Source organism: Carassius gibelio, chromosome A11 (assembly GCF_023724105.1).
Source record: "Carassius gibelio isolate Cgi1373 ecotype wild population from Czech Republic chromosome A11, carGib1.2-hapl.c, whole genome shotgun sequence".
NCBI classification, from domain to species: Eukaryota; Metazoa; Chordata; class Actinopteri; order Cypriniformes; family Cyprinidae; genus Carassius; species Carassius gibelio.
The window spans coordinates 23,159,585-23,174,989 of record NC_068381.1 but is presented as its reverse complement, the minus strand read 5'-3'; the positions used below and the strand labels follow the sequence as shown (position 1 = coordinate 23,174,989).

The 15,405-nt window shown below is 46.2% G+C and overlaps 1 protein-coding gene across 2 annotated transcripts; it reads left to right on the top strand.

Moving 5' to 3' along the window:
• The first annotated feature begins 6,363 nt into the window (after window positions 1-6,363).
• LOC128022695 (5-aminolevulinate synthase, non-specific, mitochondrial-like) lies at window positions 6,364-14,271 on the top strand. 2 transcript variants are annotated; one of them, XM_052610491.1, is made up of 11 exons: window positions 6,364-6,531; window positions 6,895-7,110; window positions 7,189-7,329; window positions 8,233-8,361; window positions 8,451-8,673; window positions 8,789-8,973; window positions 9,139-9,318; window positions 9,405-9,569; window positions 13,351-13,619; window positions 13,694-13,856; window positions 13,934-14,271. In XM_052610491.1, the coding sequence occupies exons 2-11, from the start codon at window positions 6,948-6,950 to the stop codon at window positions 14,092-14,094; spliced, it is 1,779 nt and encodes a 592-aa protein (XP_052466451.1). In that variant the 5' UTR covers window positions 6,364-6,531; window positions 6,895-6,947; the 3' UTR covers window positions 14,095-14,271. The 2 variants fall into 2 exon arrangements, with proteins under 2 accessions (XP_052466451.1, XP_052466452.1); XM_052610492.1 differs by lacking the exon at window positions 8,233-8,361.
• Window positions 14,272-15,405: the final 1,134 nt, after the last annotated feature.

Sequence of the window (15,405 nt, the reverse complement as noted above, 5' to 3'; positions counted from 1 at the left end):
CTACCACAGAAACAGAGGGCGAGACAGCATCTACCACAGAAACAGAGGGCGAGACAGCATATACCACAGAAATAGAGGGCCAGACAGCATCTACCACAGAAACAGAGGGCGAGACAGCATATACCACAGAAACAGAGGACGAGACAGCATCTACCACAGAAACAGAGGACGAGACAGCATCTACCACAGAAACAGAGGGCGAGACAGCATCTACCACAGAAACAGAGGGCGAGACAGCATCTAACACAGAAACAGAGGACGAGAGAGCATCTACCACAGAAACAGAGGGAGAAGTAGCATTTACCACAGAAACAGAGGACGAGACAGCATCTACCACAGAAAAAGAGGAAGAGACAGCATCTACCACAGAAACAGAGGGCGAGACAGCATATACCACAGAAACAGACGGAGAAGCAGCATCTACCACAGAAACAGAGGGAGAAGCAGCATCTACCACAGAAACAGAGGACGAGACAGCATCTACCAGAGAAACAGATGGTGAGACAGCATCTACCACAGAAACAGAGGGAGAAGCAGCATCTACCACAGAAACAGAGGGCGAGACAGCATCTACCACAGAAACAGAGGACGAGACAGCATCTACCACAGAAACAGATGGTGAGACAGCATCTACCAGAGAAACAGAGGGCGAGACAGCATCTACCACAGAAACAGAGGGCGAGACAGCATCTACCACAGAAACAGAGGGCAAGAAAGCATCTACCACAGAAACAGAGGGAGAGACAGCATCTACCACAGAAACAGAGGGCGAGACAGCATCTGCCACAGAAACAGAGGGCGAGACAGCATCTGCCACAGAAACAGAGGGCGAGACAGCATCTGCCACAGAAACAGAGGGCGAGACAGCATCTGCCACAGAAACAGAGGGCGAGACAGCATCTGCCACAGAAACAGAGGACGAGACAGCATCTACCACAGAAACAGAGGACGAGACAGCATCTACCACAGAAACAGAGGGCGAGACAGCATCTACCACAGAAACAGAGGGCGAGACAGCATCTACCACAGACACAGAGGGCGAGACAGCATCTACCACAGAAACAGAGGACGAGACAGCATATACCACAGAAATATAGGGGGCGAGACAGCATCTACCACAGAAACAGAGGGCGAGACAGCATCTACCACAGACACAGAGGGCGAGACAGCATCTGCCACAGAAACAGAGGACGAGACAGCATCTACCACAGAAACAGAGGGCGAGACAGCATCTACCACAGAAACAGAGGGCGAGACAGCATCTACCACAGACACAGAGGGCGAGACATCATCTACCACAGAAACAGAGGACGAGACAGCATATACCACAGAAATATAGCGGGCGAGACAGCATCTACCACAGACACAGAGGGCGAGACAGCATCTGCCACAGAAACAGAGGACGAGACAGCATCTGCCACAGAAACAGAGGGCGAGACAGCATCTTCCACAGAAACAGAGGGCGAGACAGCATATACCACAGAAACAGAGGGAGAGACAGCATCTGCCACAGAAACAGAGGACGAGACAGCATCTGCCACAGAAACAGAGGGCGAGACAGCATCTGCCACAGAAACAGAGGACGAGACAGCATCTGCCACAGAAACAGAGGGCGAGACAGCATCTGCCACAGAAACAGAGGACGAGACAGCATCTGCCACAGAAACAGAGGACGAGACAGCATCTGCCACAGAAACAGAGGACGAGACAGCATCTACCACAGAAACAGAGGGCGAGACAGCATCTACCACAGAAACAGAGGGAGAAGCAGCATCTACCACAGAAACAGAGGGCGAGACAGCATCTGCCACAGAAACAGAGGACGAGACAGCATCTGCCACAGAAACAGAGGACGAGACAGCATCTGCCACAGAAACAGAGGACGAGACAGCATCTACCACAGAAACAGAGGACGAGACAGCATCTACCACAGAAACAGAGGACGAGACAGCATCTACCACAGAAACAGAGGACGGGACAGCATCTACCACAGAAACAGAGCGAGAGGCAGCATCTACCACAGAAACAGAGGGAGAGACAGCATCTGCCACAGAAACATAGGGCGAGACAGCATCTACCAAAGAAACAGAGGGCGAGACAGCATCTACCACAGAAACAGAGGGAGAGGCAGCATCTACCACAGAAACAGAGGACGAGACAGCATCTACCACAGAAACAGAGGGAGAGGCAGCATCTACCACAGAAACAGAGGACGAGACAGCATCTACCACAGAAACAGAGGGAGAAGCAGCATCTACCACAGAAACAGAGGACGAGACAGCATCTACCACAGAAACAGAGGACGAGACAGCATCTACCACAGAAACAGAGGGCGAGACAGCATCTACCACAGAAACAGAGGGAGAAGCAGCATCTACCACAGAAACAGAGGGCGAGACAGCATCTACCACAGAAACAGAGGGCGAGACAGCATCTACCACAGAAACAGAGGGAGAAGCAGCATCTACCACAGAAACAGAGGGCGAGACAGCATCTGCCACAGAAACAGAGGACGAGACAGCATCTGCCACAGAAACAGAGGACGAGACAGCATCTGCCACAGAAACAGAGGACGAGACAGCATCTACCACAGAAACAGAGGACGAGACAGCATCTACCACAGAAACAGAGGACGAGACAGCATCTACCACAGACACAGAGGGAGAAGCAGCATCTACCACAGAAACAGAGGACGAGACAGCATCTACCACAGAAACAGAGCGAGAGGCAGCATCTGCCACAGAAACAGAGGGAGAGACAGCATCTGCCACAGAAACATAGGGCGAGACAGCATCTACCAAAGAAACAGAGGGCGAGACAGCATCTACCACAGAAACAGAGGGAGAGGCAGCATCTACCACAGAAACAGAGGACGAGACAGCATCTACCACAGAAACAGAGGGAGAGGCAGCATCTACCACAGAAACAGAGGACGAGACAGCATCTACCACAGAAACAGAGGGAGAAGCAGCATCTACCACAGAAACAGAGGACGAGACAGCATCTACCACAGAAACAGAGGGAGAAGCAGCATCTACCACAGAAACAGAGCGAGAGGCAGCATCTACCACAGAAACAGAGGGCGAGACAGCATCTACCACAGAAACAGAGGACGAGACAGCATATACCTCAGAAATAGAGGACGAGACAGCATCTTATTGATCCCATCTAAAAGATAGATGTCCCTAATGTCGAAATCATTAAAAACAGACGTATATCAGAAGACTTGTGCATGGTTTTACATCATCAGTTACATGCAGAATTGAAATGGTGGCTAGCAAACAAAAACAATCTCTTGTGTTCAATTTGATCATGCTTGTTAGTGCAGTCTCTTTTCAACATTTTTCCTGTGATGGTTTGTTGTTATTGCAATGATTTCCTTATCAGGTTTTGTTCTCTTGTTGGTTCCTGAAGCTTCAAAATGAATGACACAGACAGAATTTCATTGAATCCGTCATTTATCAATGAACATGTCAAACTATTAACAAAACACACCAATTCTGGTCTTAGAACAGAGGAGTCTTTATGGATTCCAAAAATGTGTCAAAGCAACAAAAATCACGGCTCAAATGGTACTGTGTGCAACTGGCTTGCAACTCTTGACCTGTCTTGCTGGACCTTGGTGTTGGAGGCATCATCATCTTCTGTTTGACCACACTGGCATTTCCTTCTCACTTTACTAATGTCAAAGTGACAGAGACTGTTAGAGGAGGCCAGGCTCATCTTTGTAATTATAATTGCTCAAGGGACCAAACAACTTAGACTTACAGTATAAATAAGATAATAAATAATATTAATATAATGCATAATACAGAAATGCTTACATTTCGTTTTGTCTTTTATATATATATATATATATATATATATATATACTTTGTTTGTCTGTATGAAAAGGTGCTTTGTTCAAATCAATAACCCAATGGTGCTTTGTTCAAATCAATAACCCAATGAAGTGTTACTTTTGATATTTTGTTCCTTTGTTTTGATGTATAATTAGGCTATGTCAATTATTCACTTTATTCATTTTATTATCTCTTTTTACTTTATGCTCTTCAATGTCTTGTAATTCCATGCTATGTTATAAGCAATAATAATAGGGATTTTATTATCATTATTTTTTTTTTTAAGATAATGCAAAAATAGTAGTCCAAGTCACTTAAAGTATTCATTTAACGGCAGTGTTTTTTCAGCCCACAGCCAAGATTTAATATTATTTAATATTACATTTAATGCTTCTTATTCAAAGAGCTGTAGGTATGTAGGTAGGTAGGCTTTTTCCAGACTTTGTTTATATGAAGTGATTTTAAGATGTCACATTAAAAAAAAAAAAAAAAAAAAATCTATCGGTAGGTGTCTGAACATCTAGGACAGGGATCCTCTAATCTGGCCCACGAGATCCACTTTCCTGCGGAGTTTACTTCTAACCCTAATCAAACACACCTGAGCAAGCTAATCAACGTCTTCAGGATCATTAGAAAATCACAGGTAGAAAGGGTTGATCAGGGTTGGAGCTAAACTCTGCAGTGAATTGGCCCTCCAGGGTAAGATTTGAGGAACCCTGCTCTAGAACCTACTGCTTCAGCACTAGGTGGTGCAATCGAACAACTTTAAACAGCTTTTATAATAATTAAGTGACCGCTGGGTGTCGCACTTTTTGGCACATTTCAGGGATACTTCACTTTCTGCTGCTGGTCTCCATTGACTTCCATAGTATGGGAAAAAAAAAACACTAAGTCATTGGTCATCAGCAGCTGAAGGTGAGCTATTACTTTAAACAGATAGCAACAGAATTCCAGAAGTTTAGATGTTAAGACAGAATGAGTGAATATAAGAAGAAATAAGAGCGACTGAGACCGTCAGTTCTTAAATACATGCCTAAAGTCTTTCATGTCACTCATCATTAGGGTTTGGAATGACATAAAGGTGACTAAAGAATGATTTTCATTCTTGAATATATATATATATATATATATATATATATATATATATATATATATATATATATATGTATATATGTATGTATGTATGTATGTATGTTATTATTATTTATTATTTATTATTAGTTATTATTTATGTAATTTTACAAACATATCTAAATTAACATTTTCAGCAATCAATGACATCACAACAGCATTTAGCATGAAGTCCTGAAAATAATTAAATAATTAAATTTTGATCAGTTTTATGGAGAAATTCGTTAAAAAATAATGTGTTGTGTTTATATGTTAAAATGTTTTTGTTAATTTTGTTTGAAGCAATAATAATAATAGTAATAATAATAATAATAATAATAATAATAATAATAATAAACATAATTTAGCAACTTCCTTTAGAAACTTCCCCTGAAAATGAGTTGGCAACACTGGGACGATTAATTTCATATTTGTTGTGAAGTGTTCCTGTAAGAGGCGTACCTCAAACTTCCTGATATCTCTCTACAGCACAAACAAACCCGAGAGATAAAGAGATAATAATCATATATAATAATAACAACACAATCGGAGTGTTTTAGGCTCGATCCTCACATCGATAGTGTTGGTATGGGGTCGACATCTGCTCTTTCTACATCACTGTCTTCATCCAGATGTGTTTTCTGTGGGAGAAGTGCTTCATGTCAAACTGCTCGCTTGTTGCAGCATTCATTATTTGGTCGCTTAATATGACTTTCTAAACGCATTAAACCACGTCAGGTTTCAAAAGTTTCACGATCTTGTACATTATGTCTTTCATGGAGAATGCAGTCCCAAAATGTATTTCAACAAACTGAATTACTGACAAAATTACATGTTCCTCGATACTTAGTCAATATATGCGTATTAGTGTATCACATCCCTGCTGGGAAAAAAATAAATAAATAAAAACTTCCTATGGTTTCCAATACAAATATCATTATAAGCATTACAAACCATAAATGTTTTATTTTATTTATTTATTTTTTTTGTCAGATTAGTCAGACAGTATTCTTGAACATATTGTTTTATTGCTTTGTTTCCTGGGTAAATGACACCTTCATAAAGCCAGAACCATTCATCGTAAACCAAATTTTACTAATTTTAGAATGTTTTCATCTGAGTTATAGTTTTTTTTTACATCTTTTAAGAGAGTGTCTAAACCTGTGAACTCAAAAGCTTCTAAAACATTTATCATTCTTGAATCAGTTTTAGATATCTTTATTATTATTGTTGATATGTTGATTTCTGTAGCTGTTATATCTACATGTGATGTTGTCAGTATGTTACTTCTTACCATTGTTCTGTTTTAATTGGCAAAAAAAAAAAAAAAAAACCTGTTTAAAAAAAAAAATAGAAACAAATGTTTCGCGGAAGGAAATGGGCGGAGCTGCGCTGACGGGCAGTGACGCGTCTCTCGCGATATCTGCTCGCGCTGGGCTGCGATATAAGCGCGGCGCGTCGGCTCGCCCTCTCGTTCGTCCTCAGTGCAGGATAACGCGACGCGCTCACCGCACCCCGAGCAGAGCTCCACACCGATCCCGCACAGAAGAGCGCTGACCCCGCACAGTCACGCAGAGAGGTGAGGAAGAGGCGGCGGAGGGACGCGTCTCAGCGCTCGCGTCGCGTTCACACGCGTTTATAACAACCGTAAACATATATCGAGACTGTTTTCCCCTCATTCCACTGCATCTCATGTTTTTGTAATGAAAAATGTACTCTGTATGTTTGGATTTCTTCTTTTGTATTAATCTATGCATGAATATATGATGCTGTTTGTTTATAGTTGCATAAGCAACGTAAGTTAGTTAAACTGATTTATAAACATTATGCACTTGTTTTTTCTTTCACAGATGGTCATGTTATCTTATGCTTTGCATTAATATTTTGCTTGTGTGGTCTCAGGAGAGAAGTCTGTTAATTGGAGTATAATTGATTGTTTCAGCTGTAGTGCTCAGTGACCCTTGACCTCTGTGTTTGACTCTCTGGACACTGGTGATGGACGCGCTCCTCCGCTGCCCGTTCCTGTCCCGTGTGCACCCGTCGTTCCTGCAGCAGGCCAGACAGTCTCTGGTGGCGTACGCTGTGAAGTGTCCGGTGATGATGGAGCTGGCGTCCAGACCGCTGGTGCGCTCTCTGTGCTCCTCGTCTGAGAGCGAGGGTGAGTGTGTGCTGCTGCTCTCCTCCGTGTGTGTGTGTGTGCCTCACTGAAGCGTCTGTCCTCCGCTCTGTCCATCAGGAGGGTCTGTGGGTCACCCCGCGGGTCAGCCGTCCTCCAGGTGCCCGTTCCTGGCGGCTGAGATGGGGCAGAGCAGCGTGGTGCGGCAGGCCAGCATGGCTCTTCAGGAGGACGTGTCTGAAGTCCACACAGTGTGCACAGGTGTGTGTGAGGAAGTGTGTGTGTGTGTGTATGTGTGTGTGCTGCTGCGCTCTACAGCCGTGAAGCAATGCCTTTACAACACTGTCCGCTCAGAGACCGGATGATACGCTCACACTTCTGCAGAAGAATGTCCAAGTGCTACTTGAAGTCTAAAAATAGACTATAAAACTAAGAAATTAAGAGTATTACTAAAACTATTGTTATTGTAACACTTTGCAATAAGGTTCATTAGTTATCTACAACCCTACAGCTTTTATTAATCTTAATGTTAATTTCAACATTTACATTAGTGTTATTCAAATCAAAAGTTGTGCTTATTAACATTAGTTAATGCATTGTGAATTAACATGAATGACTGTATTCGCATTAACATTAACAGAGATGAATAAATACAGTAATAAGTGACTGTTGATGGGAGTGAATACATTAACTAATGCAGCCTTACTGTAAAATGTTACTTTTATTATTATTAGATTGTTCATTTAAAAGCAACATTAACTGTGTGTTTAAGAAAAATAACTATTGCTATTACTATTATAATTGTTGTAATTACAAAAAATGTGAAAATTGCAATGAAATGCAAAAAAGAAAAAATGCTTTTGTGACATTTCACTGTAAAATAAAAAGAGTGGAGTAGTAAAAATAATATAATGTTATTTAATAATAATACCAGCAAAATTCCAACACAGATGTTTATGTCTGTCCTAAAATATGTAAGGTTTCAGCATCAGCCGTTAAACCATGGCACCCATCCTCTGCTTCTCCTCTGTTGATAAGTGTGTTTGGTGTGTGTGTGGAGTTGTGTTCAATCGTGCAGCTCTACCAGATGTGATTCAGGAGTTATTGTTAAACTGGTTGATGTTAGGATACTCTAGAATGAAATGTAGTCGGTCTCTGATCCAGCCAGTGCAGACTGTTGTCCAGACGTGTGTCCACCGGAGCTGAATCCTCTGAAGAACACCCAGATCAGAGCAAACCTGCTGAAGCCGCGCTCCCCTCGTGTCTCTCGTCTGCAGGAGAACATGCCCAAAAGTATGTGTGCTCTGTTCCTGTGAAGAAACTCCTGCAGAAAACCACTTCCTGTTTTGAAATGCAGTTCCACATTGACTCTTCTCTTTCAGCTGTGTCCAACTTTCGCTATGACGAGTTCTTCGAGAAGAAGATCGAGGAGAAGAAGCAGGACCACACGTACCGTGTGTTTAAAACAGTGAACCGCAGGGCCACAGAGTTCCCGATGGCAGATGACTACACCGAGTCCCTGTCCTTCAAGAGAGACGTCTCTGTGTGGTGCAGCAATGACTACCTGGGCATGAGCCGTCACCCGCGGGTGCTGCAGACCATCATGTGAGTCCCACGCTGAACATGACCCTGCTCTTTCCAAAGTGATGTCTCAGTGATAAATGCAATCATCTTCTGGGTTTGGGCAGACATTCACACTCTCTGCCGTGTGTTTTGACAGGGACACTTTAGGGAATCATGGATCAGGAGCCGGAGGGACTCGGAATATATCCGGGACGAGTAAGTTTCACGTGGACCTGGAGCACGAGCTGGCGGATCTGCACGGGAAGGACGCCGCTCTGCTCTTCACCTCATGTTTCGTGGCCAATGACTCCACGCTCTTCACGCTGGCCAAGATGATGCCTGGTGATTATTCCTACAATCTCATTACTCTAATACAAAATCCATCACACTTTAGTCCAAACACAAGCAGATTTCTCTATGTTACTGTGAGTCTCATGAAGAAGACAGGCTTTATTTGCGTGCTTGTGTCAGATTGCCCTGGTTTGTGACAGCACTGTTTCACCTCAGGTTGCCAGATCTATTCAGATGCGGGTAATCACGCCTCCATGATCCAGGGCATCAGGAACAGCGGCGCCAAGAAGTTTATCTTCCGTCACAACGACGCCAAGCACCTGCGCCAGCTGCTGGAGAAATCTGACCCCTCGGCTCCCAAGATCGTGGCGTTTGAGACGGTGCACTCGATGGACGGTCAGTCACAGGCTCTCTCTGCTCACTCTGAGGTGAGGTCAGCGAGTGTGTGCTCACGCAGACTGTGTGTGTGTGTGTGTCGTCAGGTGCTGTGTGTCCGCTGGAGGAGATGTGTGACGTGGCTCATGAGTTCGGCGCCATCACGTTCGTGGACGAGGTGCACGCAGTGGGGCTGTACGGCCCCCGGGGAGGCGGCATCGGAGACCGGGACGGAGTCATGCACAAGATGGACATCATCTCTGGCACTCTGGGTGAGCTGGCCTGTTTAACGGCGCCCTGCTGCTGTCCTCAATGCTCTAGGGAGGAAACCCTGAGCTCCAGCTCTTGTGCTGTTGCTTAGAGACCAGCGCTCTTGTTTTTCTCTCACTGAATGACCCTGAAGACTGTTGTTTGTCAGAGACGAGCCCTCAGTCACGTACACCACCCAGACCTGTTCATTCATGCCGTCTGTAATCTGTTGGGCAGAATCCAGTGCACTCTACCTAAAAACATGCTCAACGGTCACCAGGGCTGCACAGTTTCTGATTTACTGATAAAGATCATGATTGTATATTTATTTATTTATTTATTTTTTGTCCAGATTTTCTGTGCTTGTTTGTAGAGCTGCACAATTTAGCCAAATTTTTTTAAATATAAAAATGGTTATAATAACAACAGTGTTATTATTATTATCATTATTATTATTATTAAATGTAAAAAACAAATAAAAGCGAACTTAGAATTTGTCTATGTAATTATCTAAAGAAAAAAACAAAAAAACAAAAAAAAAAACACCATGAAATTATGACCCTAACCCTATTTTTTTGCATCTTATTATTACAATTTATAAATTGCTCTTATGATTTAACTTTTTAAAATAATAAAAATTGTATGATAGTTTTATACTATACTTTTTTACAGTGAAATATTGTAATGGTAATATTTATTTAGTTTTTGTTTAGTAACTTTAATGTTCATAACAAAGTTAGTGGTGTAGAATTAGAAAACTGATATTTATGGCTTTATTGCTTCACTTTAAAGCATGAATCTAATTATTCAGTGGTTTGATCCAGTTTGACACTGATTCATTAAAAGAGCGCCTGACCAGTGACGCTCCTGACCAGTGACGCTCCTGACCAGTGACGCGCCTGACCAGTGACGCTCCTGACTAGTGACGCGCCTGACCAGTGACGCTCCTGACCAGTGACGCTCCTGACCAGTGACGCGCCTGACTAGTGACGCTCCTGACCAGTGACGCTCCTGACCAGTGACGCGCCTGACCAGTGACGCTCCTGACCAGTGACGCTCCTGACCAGTGACGCGCCTGACCAGTGACGCTCCTGACCAGTGACGCTCCTGACCAGTGACGCGCCCGACTAGTGACGCGCCCGACTAGTGACGCGCCCGACTAGTGACGCGCCTGACCAGTGACGCTCCTGACCAGTGACGCGCCTGACCAGTGACGCGCCTGACCAGTGACGCGCCTGACCAGTGACGTGCCTGACTAGTGACGTGCCTGACTAGTGACGTGCCTGACTAGTGACGCTCCTGACCAGTGACGCGCCTGACCAGTGACGCGCCTGACCAGTGACGCGCCTGACCAGTGACGCTCCTGACCAGTGACGCTCCTGACCAGTGACGCTCCTGACCAGTGACGCTCCTGACCAGTGACGCGCCTGACTAGTGACGCTCCTGACCAGTGACGCTCCTGACCAGTGACGCGCCTGACCAGTGACGCTCCTGACCAGTGACGCGCCTGACCAGTGACGCGCCTGACCAGTGACGCTCCTGACCAGTGACGCGCCTGACCAGTGACGCGCCTGACCAGTGACGCGCCTGACCAGTGACGCTCCTGACCAGTGACGCTCCTGACCAGTGACGCTCCCGACCAGTGACGCGCCCGACCAGTGACGCGCCCGACTAGTGACGCGCCTGACTAGTGACGCTCCTGACCAGTGACGCGCCTGACCAGTGACGCGCCTGACCAGTGACGCTCCTGACCAGTGACGCTCCTGACCAGTGACGCGCCTGACTAGTGACGCTCCTGACTAGTGACGCGCCTGACCAGTGACGCTCCTGACCAGTGACGCTCCTGACCAGTGACGCGCCTGACTAGTGACGCGCCTGACCAGTGACGCGCCTGACCAGTGACGCGCCTGACCAGTGACGCGCCTGACCAGTGACGCGCCTGACCAGTGACGCTCCTGACCAGTGACGCTCCTGACCAGTGACGCGCCCGACCAGTGACGCGCCCGACCAGTGACGCGCCCGACTAGTGACGCGCCTGACCAGTGACGCGCCTGACCAGTGACGCGCCTGACCAGTGACGCTCCTGACCAGTGACGCGCCTGACCAGTGACGCGCCTGACCAGTGACGCGCCTGACCAGTGACGCTCCTGACCAGTGACCCGCCTGACCAGTGACGCGCCTGACCAGTGACGCGCCTGACCAGTGACGCTCCTGACCAGTGACGCGCCTGACCAGTGACGCTCCTGACCAGTGACGCTCCTGACCAGTGACGCGCCTGACCAGTGACGCTCCTGACCAGTGACGCTCCTGACCAGTGACGCGCCCGACTAGTGACGCTCCTGACCAGTGACGCTCCTGTCTAGTGACGCTCCTGACTAGTGACGCGCCTGACTAGTGACGCTCCTGACTAGTGACGCTCCTGACTAGTGACGCTCCTGACTAGTGACCCTCCTGACTAGTGACGCGCCTGACTAGTGACGCGCCTGACTAGTGACCCTCCTGACTAGTGACGCGCCTGACTAGTGACCCTCCTGACTAGTGACCCTCCTGACTAGTGACCCTCCTGACTAGTGACCCTCCTGACTAGTGACCCTCCTGACTAGTGACGCGCCTGACTAGTGACGCGCCTGACTAGTGACGCGCCTGACTAGTGACGCGCCTGACTAGTGACCCGCCTGACTAGTGACCCTCCTGACTAGTGACGCGCCTGACTAGTGACGCGCCTGACTAGTGACCCTCCTGACTAGTGACCCTCCTGACTAGTGACGCGCCTGACTAGTGACGCGCCTGACTAGTGACGCGCCTGACTAGTGACCCTCCTGACTAGTGACCCTCCTGACTAGTGACGCGCCTGACTAGTGACGCGCCTGACTAAGGACACTTCTCACTAGTGACCCTCCTGACTAGTGACCCTCCTGACTAGTGACGCTCCTGACTAGTGACCCTCCTGACTAGTGACGCTCCTGACTAGTGACCCTCCTGACTAGTGACGCGCCTGACTAGTGACGCTCCTGACTAGTGACCCTCCTGACTAGTGACGCTCCTGACTAGTGACCCTCCTGACTAGTGACGCTCCTGACTAGTAACCCTCCTGACTAGTGACGCGCCTGACTAGTGACGCTCCTGACTAGTCACGTGCCTGACTAAGGACACTTCTCACTAGTGACGCGCCTGACTATTGAAGAGCCTAACTAGTGACACGTTCACTACTGACACATCTGACTAGCGACGCACCTGACTAGTGCGCAGAACAGGTCAAGATCACTTGCGCATGTATCTGATTCTTATATATTATAATTTGAAACAATGGTATTATTTAGGATACTTTTTCAAAAATCATTGATGTATTATTCATAATAACCACCACTTTTATTTTTATCTTAATATTTTCATCAACAATATGGTTTAATTAAAATAATTTAATTATTGTCAGTGCAGAGTCTATTCCTTATAACTTATCTAGATATATTTCATTTTTTTAAATGTAATTGTTTGCATTATTTTATTCATGCTTTGTTTTTGTTTTATTTTGAAGGGTTTAATGACTTAATGATGAGATGTTTTTTGCAATCAGGCTCTCAAAAATTATGTAAAAATTTGGATTTAGATTCATCAGCCAACATATTGTTTATCGGCGTTCATATATAAATAATTATAGTTTTTTGGTAGCAGCCAAAATGTTCATATGGGTGCATCCCTGGTCCAGACTCTGCCACAGTCTCTCAGCTGTGTGTGGTGTAGTAGTTTCCTGTAGGCTGCAGCAGGTCAGTTTTGTCTGACCACTCTTCTTGTGTGTTTGCGCAGGGAAAGCGTTTGGCTGTGTGGGGGGCTACATCGCCAGCACTCACGCTCTGGTGGACACGGTGCGCTCGTATGCCGCTGGCTTCATCTTCACCACGTCTCTGCCTCCCATGCTGCTGGCCGGCGCGCGCGAGTCTGTCCAGATCCTGAAGAGTGAGGAGGGCCGCGCACTGCGCCGCAAACACCAGCGCAACGTGAAGCTGCTGCGGCAGAAGCTGCTGGACACGGGTCTGCCGGTGGTGCACTGCCCCAGCCACATCATCCCCATCAGGGTACGTACAACACTCCTGCGTTCATTCACACTGACCGCTCTCAGATCGCCACTGACGCTGGTGTGTGTGCTCAGGTGGCGGACGCAGAGAAGAACACGCAGGTGTGTGACATCATGATGAGCCGCTACAACATCTACGTGCAGGCCATTAACTACCCCACGGTGGCTCGAGGAGAGGAGCTGCTGCGCATCGCTCCCACGCCTCACCACACGCCACAGATGATGAGCTACTTCACCGGTGAGTCCTGCACGCCCAACTAAACTCAGATCACAGTGTTTCAGAGCACGGTGTTCATTTTGTGTGTGTGTGCACAGAGAAGCTGACGCAGGCGTGGACCGAGGCCGGGCTGGAGCTGAAGCCGCACTCCTCCGCCGAGTGTAACTTCTGCCGACAGCCGCTGCACTTCCAGCTGATGAGCGAGAGAGAGAAGTCCTTCTTCAGCGGCCTCAGTCAGCCCATACCAGCCTGCGCCTGACACATCACTCACATCACTACAACTCCTGATCTGTGTGTGAACTTTAACAGATTATACAGAGTAAATTATACTGAACTGTTTTATATTTGAAAGATGTTTAACTTATGTAGACCAATCGTATTTAATCAATCAAGTGTTACACTGGATTCACAGGTTTTAATAAACTGATTACACACACGTTTGCAGTGCTGTGTTTGTTTGCTGTGTGTTGTTTGCACTGATCCTGTCCAGACGCAGACTGCTGTTAAATCAGCGCTGGGTGACGACGTTGACCTGTTCCTCTCTGATTGTGGAAGTGAAAGTGAGCGCTGAATCAGGTGCATAACTGGCACAGTGACCTGGATCTGTGCTGATCCGTCGTCTCTGCTCTCACACACAGTGAAGGATGGGTGCCGCCGTCCCAGCCCCTCTCTCCTACGTCAGCTGAGTTTCCTAATGTGCTGATGAATGGAGTGTGTCACGTAGCCACAGTTATCAGACAAGAGCAGCATGGGAAGCTATTACACCTAATTAGATTTTAATCTAGGAAGGAAACTAGGGCAGGGGACAATACCTCGCTCATCTCTGCACTTATTATTTGCAGTTACACAACCTCACATAAAAGTATTACTACCAAATGTTTTAATAAGTAATAGTATTACTTCTTAATCATGAAAATTAGTCCTGACAGAAGCCTCCCCAAACACAGCAGATTAAAGCCACAGCTAGATGTGATAATGTAAATATTATATGCAGGTCAAGTTCTAATGTTTGTAATCATTCCTAAATTTAATTGGTTAGGCAGGTCCTCCTCATCAGAGATGCATCAGTGTGTGACAGTGGGCTGTTTGATCCAAACCCATCGCTGACAGATAAACATCTGTTTTTAGCTTCATCTGATCTGACCACAGAAGCAGTTCTGTCTGACGCTTTCACATCCTCTTCCGGACAGATTCACAACATCTTTCATATGTATTCATGACCTGATGGTGGGAACGGGGATTTTCAAAGCTTTAGCTCTTTTCTTACACACACTTTCTTTTCTGTGAAGCTTAACAATCTTGTTCTTCGCAGCAGAGCGATATTCTTTGGTTGAACTCCTTGTGATGGATGATGAAGGGAATTTGGCCTTTGTGTTCTTCTATTAATAACCCTGTGGAACAGGAAGTCACGGCTGGACAGTTTCAGTCACCCTGGTGTGCTGAACTATTGTAAATATGAACAGGAGTGTACTTCAGAGATATTCAGCATTTCTAGGCGTGCCAGTAATTGTGGCCAACAACCATTGTTTTACTTTGATGAAAGGTTGCTATTTTGTGAATGTTTTGAACG

Excerpts from the sequence above, each read along its gene's own strand:
- LOC128022695 (XM_052610491.1), top strand. The coding sequence starts at position 6,948 with ATGGACGCGCTCCTCCGCTGCCCGTTCCTGTCCCGTGTGCACCCGTCG. Across the intron at positions 8,674-8,788 it reads CGGGTGCTGCAGACCATCAT|GGACACTTTAGGGAATCATG; the intron begins GTGAGTCCCACG and ends GTGTTTTGACAG. Across the intron at positions 13,620-13,693 it reads GCCACATCATCCCCATCAGG|GTGGCGGACGCAGAGAAGAA; the intron begins GTACGTACAACA and ends GTGTGTGCTCAG.